This window comes from Salmo salar, chromosome ssa11 (assembly GCF_905237065.1).
Source record: "Salmo salar chromosome ssa11, Ssal_v3.1, whole genome shotgun sequence".
NCBI classification, from domain to species: Eukaryota; Metazoa; Chordata; class Actinopteri; order Salmoniformes; family Salmonidae; genus Salmo; species Salmo salar.
Window position 1 is genome coordinate 13,063,379 of NC_059452.1, and position 21,970 is coordinate 13,085,348.

The 21,970-nt window shown below is 45.3% G+C and overlaps 1 protein-coding gene across 14 annotated transcripts in view; it reads left to right on the forward strand.

Moving 5' to 3' along the window:
- Positions 1 to 21,970, forward strand: part of LOC106562015 (zinc finger protein 536-like) — a 183,900-nt gene that overhangs the window by 124,422 nt on the left and 37,508 nt on the right. For all 14 annotated transcript variants that reach the window (XM_045689040.1, XM_045689046.1, XM_045689038.1 and 11 more), the window contains one exon: positions 1,371 to 2,999. In XM_045689040.1, the coding sequence (XP_045544996.1) occupies positions 1,371 to 2,999 (1,629 nt within the window). The remainder of the gene's footprint in view (positions 1 to 1,370; positions 3,000 to 21,970) is intronic.

Consider the following 21,970-nt stretch of genomic DNA (forward strand, 5'->3'; position numbering starts at 1 on the left):
ATAGAACATTTGTGGGCAGAACTGAAAAAGCGTGTGCGAGCAAGGAGGCCTACAAACCTGACACAGTTACACCAGCTCTGTAAGGAGGAATGGGCCAGAATTCATCCAACTTATTGTGGGAAGGTTGTGGAAGGCTACCTGAAACGTTTTACCCAAGTTAAACAATTTAAAGGCAATGCTACCAAACAGTAACTGAGTGTATGTAAACTTCTGACCCACTGGGAATGTGGTGAAAGAAATAAAAGCTGAAATAAATCATTCTCTCTACTATTATTCTGACATTTCACATTCTTAAAATAAAGTGGTGATCCTAACTGACCTAAAACAGAGGATTTTACGAGGATTAAATGTAAGGAATTGTGAAAAACTGAGTTTAAATGTATTTGGCTAAGGTGTGTAAACTTCAGACTTCAACTGGAGCTATAATTTATCCAAGAGAAATGCATGCCAGGAACATTACCATGTCTAAAGCCAAGCTTAGCATTTCTGCTTGTTGTTTTTTTTATTCCAAATCTGGCTTTGGTTTAAAATATATTATAATTGCTAACAGGACACTTTTAATGTTAAGATACTGGTAGTAACTTATCTGTCCAAAGGCAAAGGAGATCCACTTTTCTGGACAAATTGCGTTTTACCATTCAATTTTACCGTTCAAGAATATTTATGAATATTTACATACACAGTGTATTTATGTAGAGATGCTGTACCTGCACTGTAAGTCAAATGATGCTACTACCACTATGATACTACCATGATATACAGACACATGTTTTCCATATGTACATTCTTGCTCATTTGTGTCAGTTAAAGCCTGTTTTAGTTTCATATGAAGGGACTGCGTCTTTCACTATTTGCTCCAAATAGCCGTAGAGCCATTCAGCTAGGAAGGAATGGAGAGCTTCTTCTCTGTGAATGGTGATTTATGATAAACTGCAAATAGAGAACGTCTGAGAAATCACTGTCTCATCGCCAAGGCAGAGGCCTGTCAGCGAACAAGGCCAAGAGAGAGAGGCCCACCAACAACCACCATGCAAACAGAGATAACATCGAGACAGTTGTGTTGTCAGTTGAAAATATTATCTCTTGTAGTGGACTGAAAGCACCATATGGTGAAATGGTTTTTATTGCGTCGACATGAGTGATGGCTCACTTGGCGGAGCTGGATCGACCCGTATTCACATGCCAATCCCCGAATGGAGCTGAGGAGCTGTTTGCTGAATGCAGAATTCTGTTGAATGTTGGTTAAACACTGAGATCATTGTGTTGGTTTTCACTGTTGTTTCCTGTCTTATTCATTTCCTGTCTCTCTTTTTCTCTCTCTCTCTCTCCCTCTCCCTCTCCCTCTCTCTCTCTATCTATCTTTCTTACAGGAGAGAAACCCTACAGGTGCCCTCACTGCGACTACGCAGGCACCCAGTCTGCCTCACTGAAGTACCACCTGGAGCGCCACCACCGTGAGCGGCAGAATGGCGGCGGCCCCTCCTCCGGACACGCCCCTCCCTCTGAGCACAAGGAGGAGCACGGTAAGGTTGGCGTCTTCGCACGTCCTGATGTCCTCCGCGGTGTCTTCAAGGGCATGCCCTCCAGCCTGGACTTCAGAGGGGGACCGTTGCACCCCCACCAGTGGGCCCCTCCCGGTATGTTGTCCCCCAGGGAGCGTGAGAGGGACAGAGAGCGAGAGCGTAATGGCCTGGGAACTGACACTCCCTCTGAAAGCATGAAGAGCCCAGAGGGCCCCTCCGCCGCAGACGTCCCAGCCAGCTTCAGAGACCTGGGCCGGGCGTACCAGAGCATGGTGGGAAACGGTGTCAACTTCCAGGGCTCCCTGCAGGCCTTCATGGACAGCTTCGTCCTCAGCTCCCTGAAGAAGGAGAAGGAGATGAGAGAGAGCCACCTGCAGTCCCAGCATTACTTTGAGAGTGGTGAGCCCAAAGCCAAGAGGGCTGATACTGGTGAGGAGAAGGCTGAGGCCAAGCCCTCAACGGGCAAACCTGGGTCCCAGTACGAGCCTCTGGACCTGTCTGTCAATGTCAAGCCTGAAACAGGCTCTCTGCCTGGCTCCTCTGTCACCTTCCAGGACAACGTGGCGTGGCATGGCTGCCTCTTCTGCTCCTTCACCACCTCCTCTGTGGAGCTGATGGCCCTCCACCTGCAGGCCAACCACCTGGGCAAGGCCAAGCAACGCAAGGAGGGCAAGGAGCACCAGGGAGAGCCCTCCCACTTCCTCAAGGCCAGCATGGGCCCAGCCCACCTCCATGACAAAGACAATGACAGAGAGGGGGTGAAGAGCCAGTCAGCCTGGTCCAACCACATGGAGCCCCATGCCAGCATGGGAGCCTTCCAGAGCGACTTCTACAAGCAGTATGGAGGCATGTACGATGGCTCCCCAAGGACCCCAGGCCTCCAGGGGTTTGGAGCGACATGCCCTGACCCAGCCCTGGAGCAGCAGAGCCAGGCCAGAGAAACAGCTGGGGATGAGCTCTCAGACAAGGCCTCCTGCGGGGAGCTGGAGGAGCAGGGACAGTCTGAGGATGAGGAAGGCAGGGCCGGCGAGCGCTGCCACAGCACCGAGTCCTCCTCCGCCCAACCGGAGAGACAGCGACCCCACTCTGATGACGAGGAGGAAGAGGAGGAGGAAGAGGACGGGGTGGAGGGGGAAGATGAGGACAAAGCCACCTATCAGATGCCGAAGCAAATGCAGGCCGTGTCCCCGGCTAGAGAGGCCCAACGACCAGGGGTCTCCATGGGCCCTGGAGCCCCTTTCCCTCCCCAGTCCCGGCCTCAGCCGCCCCTGGAGAAGCAGTGGCAGCAGGGCTTGGGTCTCCTTTCATCTCCTGGTGGTCCCCCGGGGCTGCTGAAGCCAGAACATGCCCATCTCGAGCAGCAGATGAACATGCTGTCCGTCCTGAGGGCCTACAGCTCGGAGAACCTCGCAGCGTTCAACGGCCTTGGAAGCGGCTCAAACAGCGGCAGCGGCATCAAGAGACCAGACGCACCCAGTAAGTGAGCCTAACCCTGCCGCATGGCACCGCCTTTGATCTTATTGCCCCTACATCCACAAAACACACAAACAATGCACACACACACACACACACACACACACACACACACACAGACAAATACACAGAAACACATTCAATATTGTATTTACCTACATTCTCTAACACTACGATATGTACATTTGCCAAAACCCCGATTCATACACACACGGCATCACACACTCGTAACTTTGTCCTGAGATTCACAATAAAACTCAGAAACTCACACAGAAAAACGAGATTTTCTCGAAAGTGATTTCAACCTTATTTCAAGCAAGTTTAGAAGCTATTGGACTGGCGAGTAGCAACAGATTAATCTTTATTACACGTTTATATTAGGGAGACAGTAGTGTCTTCTCTCCCTCCATCCCAGGGAAGGGAATAATCCTCTCTCCTAGAGAGCAGGACCTCAGCTCCCATGTCATCTCAAGCACACGGCGGTTAACTATCTTAGCTCTCATAAAGCCCTCTCCCAAAAGCCCATTACTTTATAAGACCCAAAGATCTATGGGCCTGTGAAAAATGAACTGTCAGCTTTCATGATTCTGTTAAGGTTACAGGCGCTCCTTGAGACTGCTGTTTTTCGGAGTGCCCTTTTGCAGTTTCGGTGATAAAATATCAGGGAAAAGGAATCTTCAAGTTGAGCTCATAGCTCAGCACTAGGCCAGCCAGTGTAGAGTTGTACGTAGTAGGATAAGTGAACCACACACTTCAGTCCAGAATTCAACTAGCCATATCTGGAGGATTCCATCATTGAATATGTCTCTTACTCGCCTCTCATTTGAAATGACAACATACATTTGAAATATTGCATTTCTTGAATATACTGTAATATGAATGAAATGTCACACACATAACGTTATCCGAGGCCTGTTCTCTAGAAACCTGAATGAATTCTGTGTTTAGGTTGATACCACTGCTCATAATATCGAATGGCAAGACAGTTATTTTATTTTGTTAGATGAACAATCCCTTTGCAAATAGATTTAGGATTAACAGACCCCAAAAAAATAGGCCTATTTTCATTAAGTTTCGACATGCCGCAAAATACTCAGTATATTTACACGAGAAATTGTTTTATGATATGCTTTTGTCTTACTGTTTATGAAATAATTGAATCAAAGCCCGTATTGAAATGAAATGAATAACAGCGCTGTTCAGTCAGTTGGCTTTCTACTTAGAGGATTGATGTTGCCATCATAATCATTTACCGGGCAGGGACCAAAAAATCTGGTACACCAGTATATGTGAATACGTGACCCATCGCCAAGAAATGACACAATTGTTCATGATTAGTTGACCTTTGCTGTCGTGGAAACTATGTCTGTCATCATGGAACCTGTTGCATATTTGATCATCTTAGAGGGTCATTCACAGCGATGGAAATCAGTGCCATTTTTACTTTGGAAGTGCTTTTGTGTCGGAATGTCCTCGTTTAATCAAAAGGCATTTGAAAGCTACCCTTGTGACGTAGTCGCTTTCCAACAGAGCCGAGAATGCCTGACCTTTTTAGATAAGGCTTTGTCTATGGAACAAAGGGCTTTCTTATGTGTATGTTATTGTCCCCTAGCTTGAGTCAGTCTCTCATTGTAATAGGGCCTGGCTGTTGACTATGTACACAGCTCAGCAGCATTGATACTCTTTTACAATCTCCTGACCCTGTTACAGTTTTTAGACAACACCAAGAGATAACCCACGAAACATAAGAGATGGATATACTCTGAGGGTACAAAACATTAAGGACACCTTCCTAGTATTGAGTTGCTCTCAGAACAGCCTCAATTCATCAGGGCATGGACTCCACAAGGTGTCAAAAAGCGTTCCACAGGGATGCTGGCCCATGTTGACTCCAATGCTTCCCACAGGCGTGTCAAGTTGGCTGGATGTCCTTTGGGTGGTGGGACATTCTTGATCCACGCGGGAAACTGTCGAGTGTGAAAAACCCAGCAGCGCTTCAGTTCATGACACAAACCGTGGTGTCTGGCACCTACTACCATACCCCGTTCAAAGGCACTTAAATCTTTGGTCTTGCCCGTTCACCCTCTGAATGGCACACATTCGTCACACAAAAATTAAATCCTTCTTTAACCTGTCTCCTCCCCTTCATCTACACTGATTGAAGTGGATTTAACAAGTGACATCAATAGCATTCACCCGGTCTGTCTATGTCATGGAAAGAGAAGGTGTTCCTAATGTTTTGTACACTCAGTGTATAACATCAGTGTTCATAATCGGGTTGTGTTTGTGTGTGTGTGTGTGACAGTGTTTAAGTTCCCTAGCCCCGGCAGGGAGGCTGGAGGCTGAGTGGCTAAGCAGCATGTCAGTGTGTCAGTGCCTATGTAGCTGGAGCTCCTCTTGACCCCGTAACACTCACCTCTGTTACACCCCTGCTAAATATTCACCATGCGTCCTCCTCTCCTCTCAGGGCAGCAGGGCTCAGTGTCTAGTGTTACACAAGTGTTACACACACTCACCTTTACCAGCCTGTACAAGGAGAGGAGGCACAGGCTACTAACCTCACTAGGCTACATCGGTCCGTCAGGCCCTGAGAACCGCTCAAGGAAACCCCTCTCACCCCCACAACCAGAGGTAGAGAAACAGATAGTCACTGAACCAGTCCTAACCCACCTACCTCTGTATGTACTGTGAGTGTTCCACAGGCAGGGTCGTTCTCAGTTAAGGTGCACTCGTACTCTGTTTCTTGGCTAGCTGAGCACAGCTGGATGGAAGTGTGCCAAGCCTGGCCCCGCCTCCTTCTCCACCCCTCACAATGCTCCGTCTCCTGGCAACATCTGCTCCAGAGACCTCACACGTTTGGTTTACAGAGGTGACAGAAATACAGTAAACAGTCATTCAAAAACCCTTCAGGAAACATTCTCCAATCCTCACAATGTGTTTCCTGTAATCAAGTACAGGTGACAGCAGTGCTGTTAGATATGGGAGTCATGGTAGATACATATAACAGGAGATACTCTCACTGCGTGAATATGTAGAGTGCATGGATAATAGTCACGTCTACCTACCCCATATAAAGTAGTAGAAAGTCTTCCTTAATAAAGCCCACTATCCCCTCCCTTCATCCACTCCTGATCTCCTTATGGAGGGGTCTTCCATGGGGAATTGCAAGGAACATATTCTCCACAGTTATTTGGGTTGGGGGTGGCAAGCCGTCCTGAAAATTGAATTCAGAACTGGCAAAATGTGATTATCTGAAGTGGATTTGCATTGGGTTTGTATGCAAATAGAGCATAAATCATTAATATCGAAGTTCTCGCCTGAATTTGGGCTGTCGAGCACATGGGCTGGGCACGACGGAGAGAGCTGAGCGTCGTAAGTGGCTCTCTCTTCATTAGCATGCCCAGAGCTAGGGGTGGGTCCTTCGCACGCACCCCCCCCCCCCCACACACACACACATTTCTCTAAATATGTTAATGGCGAATCAACAGTGATCATTCCATTCTCTCTGCTATCTCATTTGAGAGAGGTTTCCAGTTGGTATAGTGATTAGTACAGAGTGTCGCGTTAAGATTTGCTATTGGTCCGCTGTGTTGTTGTTGCGGTCAGCCAATGTGGATGTGTTTCACACAGTCAATAGCCACCTGTGATAGAGGCCTATCTACAGTCACACATGATTAGGCCTGTACTGTTGCATTACTTAAACAGTACATCATTGAACATTTATACAGCAGACCACACATTGTTACAGTGTGCACCTTTCTTTAACACTCCCATGGTCTCTCGTTGGTTGAGATTGGCAGTCTGAAGAGGCAGCATTGCTGAACGCGTGGGTTAGGAAAGGGCTTGGGTGGGCGCGCTCAGGTGTTGCTGGGAAAATAGCATAACTCAAAGTGAAGCACCTCTCGCAGCAGAAGGAGAGCGATAGAGACAGAGTGATGTATAGAGATTGAAAGCTACGCTCACGTCACTTATAGGTGTATCTCTGGCTTCCTGTGCACAAGGACACTCTGCTCGTGCCCTGTAGTGGCTGGGCTGCTGGCTGTCATTGTGGTTGTTTGTTTGTCGTTGATGATGATTGTTAGATAAATCGTTATCTTGATTCGCCTGCTTTAGAAAAGTGAAAAATTGCTTGTTTGGACAAGTATGAACCAACAACTCAGTGTCACAGTAATGGGACCTGGAAACCTTCCTCTACCACGACCAGCCGTTAGATTGTCCTCGGTCCTTATCTATTGCTAAGCTTTAGAGCGAGACCGGCTCAGTGTAGCTAACAGACTGTGTCATGAAGGGTCACAGCAGGGTCATTCAGTGGTGCTGTGCCACCCATGTTATGATGTCCCTTGGGGCAAGGTCACCTGTCACTACCTCAAACTCTGATGTTTACTGTCCAATCAGAGTCGTCAGCCTCAGCACCCTCACCCGACTTTCGCCACTTAACCCAGACATTCCAGGGGCATGGAGGACACTGGTGTTTTCAGCTCGGTGACACGGTCAGGGAGAGCGCCGGCGCTAGGGTTGAACGGGGTCAGTCAGTGTTAATGCTACAGCGCTTGACGTGGATCCAAGGCAAATGAAGCTACCGCCGTTAGAATGGTCAGGCGCTGGTGGTATGTCTACCGTCGAGCATCTTTGGGGAGAAAAGCAAGAATGAAAGAGGGACACCGAGATGTATTTTCGAGTGAGCGAAAGGAAACGGATCATTGTCTATTTCAATATTTCTGCTGCGAAGACGTGCGAATCCACCACGTGGCCCTTTGGGTTGATCAATTTGCAAAGCCCCTCAAATGCAGGTGCAGTTTGTTCACGATGCGCAGTGCACACGTGTCTCGTGCCAAGCTCGCACCGAGGGAAGTTCAGGAGGAGGAGGGAGGGAGGAGAGGGAGGGAGGGAGGAGGGAGGAGAGAGAGGGAGTGAGGGAGCGAGAGGGAGAGAGGGAGAGAACACAGATTGGCTGTGTCAGGAACACAAACTATGTAGAAAATGTAAATGTATTCAAGCCTTCTCTGATATTTTTAGCCCTGAGTACAGCCTCCTCTGACAGCGTCGGTCTGCTATCCTATGCTCGCGGGAGTTTTTTTTGTTTCTTGTGGGGGGGGGGTTGTGGGGTTGTAGGGTTGGTTGACTACTTAGTTCTAGCAGTGTTCATGTCACTGGTGGCCAATTACCTCTGTCAAGAGGGAGAGATTTGAAGGCGGCCCTCCCTGTGTGGGACTTGAACCCGCAATCATAGAGGTTAGACGCAGGGTTGTGGTACTTCTGGGCCTGTCAGCCCCCCCCCCCTCCACTATTGAGCAGAGCCTGTTTCAAGCTCAGACCAGAGTAGTAAAAGGACCATGTGTGTGGGTCCCTCTGAACAGGTTCTTTAAAGTCGTTATGATCATTAAGAACATAAGGTGCCTTTCCTTGACTGGGGGATGTCACCGATGTACAGGATCAGATCTGGCATTACAGCTCCTTTACTTTCTCTGTCGAGAAGAAAGCAGGGCTTTGCAGTTCAAACACTTCCTCTCATACTGCGACTCGTACAGTATCTCTCGCTCTCTCTCTCTGTCTCTTTATTTCTCTCTCTTGATTTCTCTCTCTCTCTATCGTGCACACACACACACACACACACACACACACACACACACACACACACACACACACACACACACACACACACACACACACACACACACACATATGCAATCATTCATTAGGATACAGTAAACGCTCTGAAACACACACACACACACACACACACACACACACACACACACACACACACACACACACACACATATGCAATCATTCATTAGGATACAGTAGTGAAATACAGTCTCTGAAACACACACACACACACACACACACACACACACACACACACACAGATTAAAGCCTGTGTTCTTTACGGCTTTTTCAATTTGCTGCTCAGTAATTACCAAAGCCACCTAATTCATGGACCCATGGACTATTATAGGAAAAAAGAGTGAGCGACAGTGATACCAGCATTCCCAGTCAGACTCGAAAGATATTTATATATTTTCGGTGTTTTATTCTTTCCCTAACTGTGTAACCCTCTTAATACACTGCGATAGGATGAAACCTGTTAATTGCCAATAATACTGTCCTCATCAGGTGGCTAATTATCATTAATTTGGTCTTTGTTAGTCTGTTAGTGTACAAACACAGCCACACAACTCTGACAGGTAGGGAGGGCTGGGTACAAACACATCCACACAGCTCTGACAAGTAGGGAGGGCTGGGTACAAACACATCCACACAGCTCTGTCAAGTAGGGAGGGCTGGGTACAAACACATCCACACAGCTCTGACAAGTAGGGAAGGCTGGGTACAAACACATCCACACAGCTCTGACAAGTAGGGAGGGCTGGGTACAAACACATCCACACAGCTCTGACAAGTAGGGAAGGCTGGGTACAAACACATCCACACAGCTCTGACAAGTAGGGAGGGCTGGGTACAAACACAGCCACACAGCTCTGACAAGTAGGGAGGGCTGGGTACAAACACAGCCACACAGCTCTGACAAGTAGGGAGGGCTGGGTACAAACACAGCCACACAGCTCTGACAAGTAGGGAAGGCTGGGTACAAACACATCCACACAGCTCTGACAAGTAGGGAGGGCTGGGTACAAACACATCCACACAGCTCTGACAAGTAGGGAAGGCTGGGTACAAACACATCCACACAGCTCTGACAAGTAGGGAGGGCTGGGTACAAACACAGCCACACAGCTCTGACAAGTAGGGAAGGCTGGGTACAAACACAGCCACACAGCTCTGACAAGTAGGGAAGGCTGGGTTAGCTTAGTGCACTAAGACACCTGTGTGTGTGCTAACAACCATGAGAGGCTGTCTCACACGGGTGATGTGTGCTGAGATTAGTGAGATTGTGTTGAACACTAATGACATGCACTAATGTCAATGAGAATCTGTCTCAAATTGATGATCCCTTCTAAAAGTAGTGAGTTGACTAACTACACAGCTGGGAGCAAGGCACTTCCTTCCCTGCATGGGTCAACCCAATAGGTCCCTGACCATTTTCACTGCTCCCCCCCGTACAAAACGCTGGTGAGATCAGCCTTCTGTGGATTGTTCCCAAACCCATGGAATCTGTATTTGATAACATTGCTGGAGGGGAAAGTTCTCCCATGATTAAGCTGTCTGGAAGATGTCTGTTTCTCTGAGTTTCTTAGGCGATAGACAGTGTTGGCGATACTCCTTTTCTGTGCATTGTGCAGTGTGAGATGACGAGTGAACGGGTGACGGGTGAAGCGAAGGTGCTATTTCACATGTGCAATATTACCATTTTAACTTGCACCGAGGTGAATTATCACCTTGTCACTCACCAGTGCAAATACTAGTTTCATAGAGCTATTAATTGTAATAGCTGTTGTCAACCCCTCTGGATGATACCTGTTGCTCTCCCTCAGCAGCCGTGGGATCTCAGAAAATATTTCCCCCCTGCTAATTTCCCAGATATCAACTCTTCTGTGCTGAAAAGCTTTTTGAAAGGCTTCATATTCTCTCCTTCTCTTTCTAGCTCTTATACCTTGATGATATTGGCCTCGTAATTTCCTGAAAGCACAGTGAATGAAGTATCAAGTTCACCTCGGGAAGAGAGAATGAATATCGAGTGCTAACAACTACATGACAATTATTCCGGGCTGGGATCTTGGGAGTTGCAGAAAGTAGCTGTTCCCATTCATACGGTAGTGGATGCGCGTGTGTCTCTGTATGTGCGTGTGGGTGCATGCGTGCGTTATATTCAATATAACAAAACATAAAACAATGGGTTATAAATTGGCCTTCCAACCCAATATACCTCATTTGATAGGATTTTGCTTTCCATCTTGTTATTTTGGTGTTTGTTTTTCTCACTCCTGTAAGACTTTGTTCAAATATGAGATATTCCTCTTAGCGCTGGGGTTCTCTTCCCAAGGCGCCCTTAGATGTAAGGAGTCAGCCTCGGAGGGGTTTGTACTGATAAAGTAACTCTTCCTGCGAGAGCGCAGGCACACCACGCGCGCAACACAAACACAGTAAGCGTACTTACACCGCCAGCCGACACATAATGAGAGAATGCACAGGAACTTCAATGACAACAGAGCGAAAGAAAGGGAGAACGGGCACAAGGAGAGAAAAAGAAACTATGTCACCTTTTATTCGCTCTGTTATTCGACATCAATGGTACCGTAGCGTGATGCTAATAAAAACACACACAATAACACAAGTATAGACAGATAAGCAACAGTGGTGTTTTGAAAAGTATACCGGAGCAATTAAGGACAAGTAACGAGCGTTATTTCCCGTCTCGTCGTCTGGTGCAGGATGAACCAGACCGCTAAGCCATGTTTGATTTAAACATCAAAAAAATAAGTTTCACGAAGAGGGGAAAACGTTATTGCCTAAAGAAATAAGCCCAGCACATTATAACATTAGCTGTTATAAAATGCACTTAATTCCTCTGTAGAGATGGAAATAAACAGCACCCGCTTTTGCATTGTTTCATGCAAATCCCATAGACTGGATTTAAAATGGTGCATTGTTTTTTGTTTTTTTTGAAATATGGGGGAGGTGGACTAGTTGTTGTTCTAATTACAGTCATTTAATCAGGATTACAAAGGTTACCTGGATGAGGATATGAGAGGCACTGCAAGGACGTCTTTACCAAAGATACAGGCATGTTATGTGTGTGTTCTTTAATTCTGCTTCACGCCTGCTTTTTTGATGATCATTTCATCTCTGAAAATAATGACATTCTCCTCAGACTGAGTAAACAGAGATTTCTATTGTTTTCTCTCTCTCTCTCTCTCTCTCTCTCTCTCTCTCTCTCTCTCTCTCTCTCTCTCTCTCACTCACTTTCTCTCTTCCTCTCTCTCTCTCTCTCTCTCTCTCTCTCTCTCTCTCACTCACTTTCTCTCTTCCTCTCTCTCTCTCTCTCTCTCTCTCTCTCTCTCTACTCACTCACTTTCTCTCTTCCTCTCTCTCTCTCTCTCTGGCTCTCTGGCTCTCTGATTTATATTCTCTCTCCCTGAGCCTTGTTAAATAGGAGCCAAAGAGATTCCATTTTAATCTGATTAATATCTTAGTTGATCACATATAACCTAATTTTCATTCAGTGCTGCCCTTGTCCACAGAGTCATACACAAAATGACCTTTGAATCGCCACGGCTACCATAAAGCACAATAAGCGCCATTGTGCTGTCAAAAAAGCTGAAGATGTTTTACATCATTACAAGAATTTAATGTTCCCATCTTTTCAAATGCGATGCTTTCCACAAAAGGCCACCCTCCAATTGAGGGGCCATTAGGCCTGGACTCGAGTTTCCTGGGGCTAGGAGATGGGAACAACTTTTCTCCTGCATTCACAGTAATATGAATCGTCCTTTTAAAACAGATATGGTTACATATTAGTTTTGAAAGGTACAGTAACTGCTCAGCTTAAGCTGTCTCCAACAGTGGGGCTTTTGTTTCCTGACAAACCTAATAACTGGCCCTTGATCCCATTTCTCTCTCTCTCTCTCGCTCTCTCGCTCTCTCTCTCTCGCTCTCTCTCTCTCATACACATAGGCACACAGAGACACACACACTCATGCAAGTTTGAATAAATCAGAAAGTTTACAGGGTTCAATTTGTTGGTTGAGGATTTATAGAAGAAGCTGTAGGACTGAATATTTTGTAAACGTATCGCCTGTTTCTCGCTTGATGTTTTTAGGGACTGAAAAAAAGTTGTTTTGACATCATCTGGATAAATCTGCATTTGATTTGCTGATATGAGTAGCGACCCCAAAGGAAACCTTGTGAGATTTAATTATTCCCAGAAATGAGAAACATAAAGAAAAGACAAACACATATACAAACACAGTCTCTCTCTCCCTTTCTCTCTCTCTCTCTCTCTCTCTCTCTCTTTCTCTTTATTTAACTCTCTCTGTTTTACACAAACGCACACACGCACACACACAAATAAGAATACAATAATTATGAAGTGGGCTGAGGTCTACATAGGCCCATATGCTCCATCGTTGAAGCAGCTTGTTGCACTGTAGTGCGCCTGTAGTACTGTAGTAGCCTGCATGTTGTAAATAATAATTATAATAATAACAATATACCACATACATACATCTGTGTTTATACGTACAGTCTTTCATATGACTCAGCCACAAAGCTCAAACAGTATCTTTTCACCATCAGAAAAGTGTACGGTTGTGTAGTTGTCTGTTCTGGATGGTGACCTTCTAGGGATGAATTCTAGGTTCATGATTCATGAGGCAGAAATCCGTATAAAATCAGGCCCAGCATGCACCATTTTCCAGAAATTGTATCAACCTCATCGTTTTTATTTGACTCTGCAGGAAAAAGGGTGGAGGGATGAAGTTGTGGATTTACACCGTACTTTAAGATACATCTCTTTTTTTTTATGCGAAACCTCATCCCAGCTCATTCTGGGAAGCTTCTCTTATTAACCACTTTTTCTATCGCCCTTTGTGTCCTATTTCCCTACCAACTTTAAGTACACGCTTTTGACGAGCTCCGCGTCACTAGTTTTGCCAGTTATACAAACACATTCTTTAAGCTTTTAAACACAGAACAATGGCAAAGCGCAAAGCTGTGCACGTTAATGCTTTTTGTAAATGGAAAATAGCGAAGAAGGAAAGAGATAAGCAGAGCTTGGCTGCACTGCCCCCTCCCTTTCTCATCCCTCCATCTCTCTCCCCCTCTTAAAAAAAAAGAAGAAGAACCAAATCTCCCTCTCCATCGTCAAATCCAGGCTGATCTGTATGCCTCCGACGCTAACAGACAAACATGATATTCCGACTTCAGCCTCTAATTGACTGAACAAGGATTGGTCACACTTATAAGTAGCGTTCCATAATGGATTTCCATGTTTTAACTGGCTGTGCAAATAGAAGGCGAAATGTGTCTTTATTACCAAAAACAACAGCGCTCCTTTTCCGTAAAGATGGTATCAGCACCTCTCTGTTTGTTGCAAGGTCAACGAAGGCTGACAGATGACAAACGATCTCAAGATGGCCGCATCATCTGTCCTGTTATTGTTTTAAAAAAAGAATACAAGCTGAACGTCACCTCTTTTTTTTCTCCTTCTCTTTTTTAAATGTTTGAATCTCTTATGTAAAATGGGGAGAGAGACTAAAATAGGCACCTGATTTTTCATGGCGTGCGTGTTGTCATATCTCCTCCAAGGCATGGGAGAAAAACTGACAGAATCTTTCAAAATCTGCACTTATCGTATTTCTGTATCACGAGGACTTGGCAAAAGGCAGGGATTCAGTATTATAGACAAGCTGGTCATCAGATGGGAGTTGGGTTTGATGTCTCTGTCTTTTCCCTCTCCCTCCTCTCATTTGCTTCCCGTCCAAGATGTGTCTCATTTTTCCTACTGGACAGCTACAACAGAATGCCCAAGAACTCCGTGTCCTTGAGGACAGAACAACTTTTCATTTTAATAATTTGATTGATTTTTTTTTTCTTCCTCCACGTTGTTATTGTTTTCTTTTTTTTGTCTTTTCTGCCTCATTATTTGCAATATGGATGAAAAATAAGTGAAAAAAATTCTGCTAAACTTCAACAGTGACGGCCACTTTGACAAAACACTAAGTTCGTTTTTTAATTACCTGACTTTCTAATGTTGTTGTCATCTCTGAGGCAATAGCCCTTTTCTCTGATGTTTTTATTATGTTCTCATTTGGATGGCTACACTCTGCAGGCAGTCCGTGCATACTGCATCCCCCCCTCCCCTCCCCGTCACATCTTCCCACTGTACACTACCTCCCGTCCCTCCCCACACCCCCATACCTTGTTTTTAGGATGTTTAATTGCATTAAGAGACGTATCGAGAGAACTAGACGAAGTGTCATCGCTTTTTAAAACACAATTAGGTAACACCTCGTCAGGGCTTCTGTCTGGCGTTGTTGACAGGCCCGTGAACAATCGTGGCGACATCGCCTTGCTTCTCCTGGCATCGTGCTCGTCAACAGGAGTGACAGCCGTTTCATGGAGAGAACCCTGCCGATCCCTGCCATGTCCCAAGCTCGTCAGCCTGTAATTTAAGCAAATCAATAAGCTGCAAGGTGTGGCGTGCAGGACGTAGGCAGACTAGGAGTAGTGGATTTCAGTAGCGCTAATGAATCTGTTTCATGATCAACACCGTTTCCCCCCCTCCTCTTCCTCCTCTTCATCTGACAAAATGAAAAGCCTGCTCGTTAATTTGAAAAACAACATTCAGCAACTTTATCAAAAGTAGAGGAACAGAGAGCAGTTGGGCAGCAGGCACAAGTTTTGTTTTGTCTTTCTCTTCATTTCACGTTACTCTTTCTTTCTCTCTCTCGCTCTCTTTTTTTTTTTGAAAGTGCGGCGCAGCATACCTGAGGTTTTAGAAGTAGATTCTATGTTCCAGACTGTTAGCTTGATGCCACCATCACTGTTTCATCAAACGGTTTGATGGAAATGCGCGTGATGATGATGATGATGGTAATGATCATGATGATGATGAGACAGTGCAGACCCAGTGTTTTCTGGCTGCCCATCTGCCTGATTAAAAAGCTCATCCTTATCATAGGATTCACTTTAACTGGGTCTGAATGTGAGAGAGATTTTCCAAAATATAGACTCAAAAAATGTGGGGAACTGCTATAATGAGGTTAGCGCTACACAATCGTGTCTAAATTATGCTCTGAATTCATTAAAATATGTCCCCATTCATGTCGTCACTTCCGGACTGGGCGAGAGTTGGATTCACTGATACAGTTAAATGGCTTTGGCTGAGTGCAGAGGTAGCAGTATTGGATAATACACCAAGGAGCTGACTCAGGAAGACAAAGTATATGAGGGCAGAAGTAATGATCATATACAGATATCCATATGAGAGTGAGTCAATGTTTAAGAAGATGTATGGCTATTGATGTTTAAATAACAGTAGCGTCATATATATTTTCTCACTGTGTCTGTAAAAAAAACACTTAATCGAATACACTCGAGAGGCACCACAATCGAGCTCAGGGTAAGATAAAACAGAACCTATTTGTAGGCCTTGTGAACAAAACCTTAAATAAATATATAATCAGTTAGTAGTAAAGCATTATCTGTCTGGCATTGCCTTCCTTCTCAAGAAAAATAACATTTGACAGTACAACTCCCTGATGAAAAAAAATTGTAAAAAGTTCTGACTTCAAAAGTGTTTACTCCCCATGTTTTTTAATTTGTCTGGGCATATGCAATATATTTGCATTTCAAATACCTGTATTGGAAGCAGGTGGTTTAAATGCCAAGAAGTGAATTGATGACAATCAACCATGAACATCAGGGGAACTCTTCTTGCGGGCTGACATTAAAACTAAACGAACAGCAGCTAAACAAACACATACAAAAATAACTCCAGCCTCCACCCTACCTCATTCTCTCTCTCTCTTTCTCTCTCTCTCTCTCTTTCTCGCTCTCTCTCCACCCTCTCCTCGCTCGCTCTTATTTTAATATTCCTGTACATTTGAATAGTGCATATAGAGAAGAACACACAGCCGTGTGCTTAAACAGACGGTGGCTCAGTGGTTTAGAAAAGAAAAAGTCGAAAATAAACAGGGTTTGGGCTGGGATGAATATATTCAGTGCCAAACAGCACCAAACCGTCCCCCCCCCTCTCTTTTCATCACTTTCATATTCATTTCTGGAATTTACAGTAAATCCAATAGCTGTCAATCATGAATTAAAACTCCCAATTTTTACAACGGGAGGAAACAGCTGCTTCAACATTTACAGCAAGACCACTCTAAAATATTAAAGGCATGTCACCACCACAGCAAGGCCCTACATCTGAAACCATCTGCTTTCTATTAAAACATCACACCAAAAACTCTGCTATTTCCCTGCTTTTAGATACACACAGGAAAACAGAATTGATAGTCAAACCTTGACGGGATTTGTTTTTACTCACACCCGCTCCAAAATGTAAAAAAAAAAAAATATGTTTTTAAAAATCAGCTAGCTAAAGAAGGTCATGTTAAGTGGCCCAGACCATATGCTGATGGTTATCAACAAGACTAGAGTCTCTTTAATGACTTTGTTCATTCCCGACGTTCAGATTTGATTTGATTTCCTTCTTTACCATTCGTTTTCTTATGTGGTCACACGGGGGTGTGGAGTCACAGAGGATTCTGAAGTGATGTGATGACATTTGAGGCCCTGGCGCCCTGTAAGGATGGAGAGAACATAAGAGTGCGTGGCTTCTGAAAGGGATGCTGAAATATTCTGTTACAGTCGAGTGGAGGAGAATTATGGTCAGTGTCAAAGGTAAACAATTACAACATGGTGAGTCACTTTTTGGAGCAAGCGCAAAGGGAGATCATTTCTCCATCTTAATAGGTCATTTCCTTTGTCTTCTGAGTGCTATTTCACATGTTGCCTTAATCAGGGTGGTCCTTTTAAAATAAGGGCAGATAGAGAAAAACACATGTCAGTGTTTTTCAAGCAACATTGTGCTCAAATAAAAGGGCCGCCAATTTAGAATGATGTACGGATTGGATTTTGAAGACTTCCTTGCACTTTTTTCTTCCTCTCCTAGTCAGTCTCCTCAGCGAAGCTGTTGTCCACTTCGGCTTGTTGTTTTAGTCCCTGTTTTCCAAATGACGGTGTTGGTTGGATCTGCTGAAAGATGTTCCTTCCATCAGGGGGTTGTGATGTCATTGACAGTGTGTGATTCATTAGGATATCAGTGTACTGCGAGTGACAGAAAGACTCTGATTAACAAGCTCTCTGTTTTTCTCTCTCTCTCTCTCTTTTTTTTTTTTTTTTTAAAATTGAGAACCCCCTGCTGCTCCAAACGACATTTCTCTCTCCCCTTCTCCGTGTCTCTCCCTCTCTCTTTCCTCCTCTCGTCCTGTCGAAGATGACGGGAGTCACAGGTGTGTGGCAATAATTACACATACACTCAGAAAAATAATGTCATTTCCCCCAGTTAATAAGTTCCCCTGTAAAATGTGAGGGGAACGCATGAGGAGGGGATGCTTAAATCTTATCTGATACACCCCCACTAACTTAATCATATGGCTCTTAAGAGCAGGGCTCGGGCAGCTGAGGCTCCGTAATATGCATGCAATATGTGTGTAAAATGATACGCTTTAATTTTGAGCCCACTTTAAGCAGCAACAAAACCTTGTTTTTAAGGGAGACATTTACAATTGGGAAGAAAAAAAAGCCGTTAACTATTTCATTCCTGCCGTGACAAAGGACATCTGTTTTGTCTCACAGTTGTGCCGTATATTTCATATTTAGGTGAGCATTTCTGTGTTCTATCATTTAGTGTACATCACTGTACACTATTCTACGTTTGATTCGAATAATGGACCTCTTAGGAAAAGTCATTACAGTCGGTGTAGGCTTGATGTAGAATTATTACATGATTATAATCAACACGGTTATGATTATGGGTTTATTGTGATTTAAATACGTTTGAAAGATAGGGTACAGCTCTACAGAGTTGAGCAGTGGTGTCTTGGAGCAGCACCATCTAGTGTGTCAACAACAGGTGCTGAGAGAGAGAGAGAGAGAGAGAGAGAGAGAGAGAGAGAGAGAGAGAGAGAGAGAGAGAGAGAGAGAGAGAGAGAGAGAGAGAGAGAGAGAGAGAGAGAGAGAGAGAGAGAGAGAGAGAGAGAGAGAGAGAGAGAGAGAGAGAGAGAGAGAGAGAGAGAGAGAGAGAGAGAGAGAGAGAGAGAGAGAGAGAGAGAGAGAGAGAGAGAGAGAGAGAGAGAGAGAGAGAGAGAGAGAGAGAGAGAGAGAGAGCGAGAGCGAGCTTTGGGGGAGAGGAGGGGTGGGGGGGGTAAACTTCAAAAAGCCTCTGACTCAAGCTGCCGCTGGCCCTGACCACTCCACAGATGCTTTTGTTCATCTTTCTCGTTCTCCCCCCCTCCTCTATTCCCTGTGTCTTTGGTGATACACTGGGAGCGAGGATATCAAAGTAGAGCTGTCTGTTAAGACTTCAAACCAGGCCCGTCCGTCAACCCCAATCATATCTGCGCCCGAAACGGAAGACTCCGACTCGAGTGGAATATTTGATCTATCCTCTTCAGGAGGATCAACAGTCAAAAATGCCAGTGAGAGTTTAAGAGGGGGGAGGAAGCGGGCGCTGGGGGTGTGTGTGGGGGGGGGGCAGCCATGAAAACACTCCACTTGACTTCAGAAAGGCCAGTCTGTGGACATAAAAGTCAGACATGTTCTCCTCAATACCGGAGATATATATTCAACGTCTGACATGTAGCTTGTAGGATACGAGGCCCAGCAAAACCTTCTCTTTTTAGCATCTAAAGTCAGAGCCTGTTGCGTGTCCGTCGAGAAAGTTCCTCGTTCTAAGTGTCATGCTTTTTCTCCTGAAACGCAAAGCCAAATCCATATCTCTCTCTCTTTCTCTACCTCTCCCTCTCCCGCTCTCTTTCTCTGTCTTCATCGCCATCTCTATCTGGATCTCAATATCCCTATCTCTGATCTATCTGCTGTATCTATCTTTATTTCAGTCTATCTATCATCCAGTTATTTATAGACATTGATATGTGTTTCCAGGAGGGCGGTATAGTTAGCTCTTAAATCCCCTGTCTGTGAGATCAGACTACATAATTACCTATCGCGTTAAGCCTTTTTATATCCAGAAGACTTAGGCTTCGCTCTTCCTCACATAGGGCAGCGCTGTAGCAGCTGGTGGCATTAGTGGTACAGAGTAGGCCCAGGGGTGGCATGGCTTGACGGGGACTAACAGACAGTGGTCCCCCCCGGGGCCTCACTATCCCACAATCTGTAGGAGGTGTTCTGGATCGATAGTGGCGTAGGTGGATTTTTTTTTTAGGGCATCTTGTTTGGTTGGATTCGGTCCCCAACGACCATGTCGATCCATTGAGACGGACTCTGTCTTCATGGTATGCCCTCACCATCAGTCAAATCAGTCGTCATCGCCCTTCCAAGATGAAGTACAACCAGGCCACATCCGTCTCCTCATAACCCTACCCCCAGCCCTCACTACTGTAGCAGATACACCCCTCAATCCTCTTGTGGGCACGTGTCATGCTGCAAGAACAGACGCAAGGGGCTTATATCTTTCCTATGACTAGTCAGTCTATTATACATTAAGCCCTGGTGAACGCGGCGTTCGTGTATCCAGTAGCTATCTAATCTGTGGTGTCCGGGTCTGCTGGACTGTCCACGTGTTCCAGGAAGTGCCAGATTACAAGCACACGCAGTGGTCTGACGGTGGTCAATGCTCATCACGCCACACTATATATACTGTAAGTCCCTCTCTCCTCATCCTAATAATATGACGTAATTAGAGCAACTGATTTATATGGTAATCGGTGGCATGGCAGAGCTGCTTATGAGCACACCGTCACCCTTCACCTGCGCAGGCCACCGTGTACCGGTGTCAGCAGCACACCTTCGCCACGTTACTACAGGTCCAGTCGCGGTAGTCTTCCAACGGTTCTCATGACAAGCCCCGTAAAGGACTGTAAGTCAATGCAGTTGTTTCAGAGGAGGCCTGAAATAATGCGATATATGTCCACAGCCTTAGATAGGATAGGGGAAGACATATACTCATGTACACTCACATATAATCCAGACACACGTATACACGCGTAGCTTCAGCTTGACCACAGTGTTCTCTAACATCACCAGTTATTCACCTGTACAAGGGAAGGGAATCTCAAATATAGGCGTCTTTAGCCCCTACAGTTTTTTTTGTTCTTCTCCACTCTGCAACTCGTCAATTACGGAGGCAAGAAGGAGTGGATTTGGGGATGTTGCTGTTTAAGGGTGGGAGGTTATAGGAGGGATGCGGTCGTAAATTGCTCTGCATCTGCTGCTGCGTCCCATGAAAGTGAAGAATATACCGAATCTGATTTCCTGACATGCGCCGGCGAGCCAGCCCCTTAGGAACTGTCTCCAAGTATTGTTATTATTAAAAAGGAAGGTGTATTCGGTGTGCATGTGTGGATAGATGTTCACTTGTGTGGGGTCATTGTAGTAGCTTTCAACGTGAACAAATAAACAAATGAATACGATTCAATAGCACACATATTTGGGGAGGGGGCGCGGGAGTGGGGGGGGGGGGGTCGTTTTAGTAACAGATGTCCACGCAGTGGCTGGTAGGACAGCACTTCACCATCAACACGTGTTAAGTGACAGTGACGGACAGCAGGCAGTCTATTTAATAATTCAATATATTTTAATATTTCTCTCTCTCTCTCTCTCTCTCTCTCTCTCTGTCTGTTTTTACACTGACGGCAAAATCCAATCCCGCGACAAGGTTATGATTACAAAATTCTGCATTAAATGTGCCATCTTTGGGAGGGAAAATACTGACACGGATTGTGGCTTTTGTTTGTCTGTTAATTTCTTTAGTACGCGTGTCTATATGTTGATCCTGTATCTGGGTTGAGTAATTAACATGGTGATCTACTTACACACAAACATACACAGATACTGTATCATACCCCTTGTATATACCAATGGATTTTCAGGCCCGTGCCACCACATTCCCAAGCGTTTTTCTATCAGTTTATTTTTTTGGGGGGGGTACTGTAATCAGATGACTAAAAAGGCAAAAGACAAAAGGGGAGAGTAGACACAGGTCTTCACATTTCCCCAGCACAACGATGCGGGTAAGTGAGCCTCAACTGACCAGAAATGATTTGCCTCTGTCTGTTAGACACGTAATGGACTCGTTTAACTAGTCAAATTAGGAGCTGCAGAGATGCCGCATGCTTCATTACTGGGTTCCAATGGGCACCATTTTACATTTACGTCAGGAATCATTTCAGGGCAAATTAATGTTTTTATTGTCTTGCGAAAATACACCCACATGCGCCCAGGCTCGCCACATCTTAAAGATCAGCACCACCTAGAGGTCAGAGACGGGCACTGAGAGGGAACTCCAACCCAGCAGAGTGGTTAGGTTAGTTGGGTATCATGTTTAGATG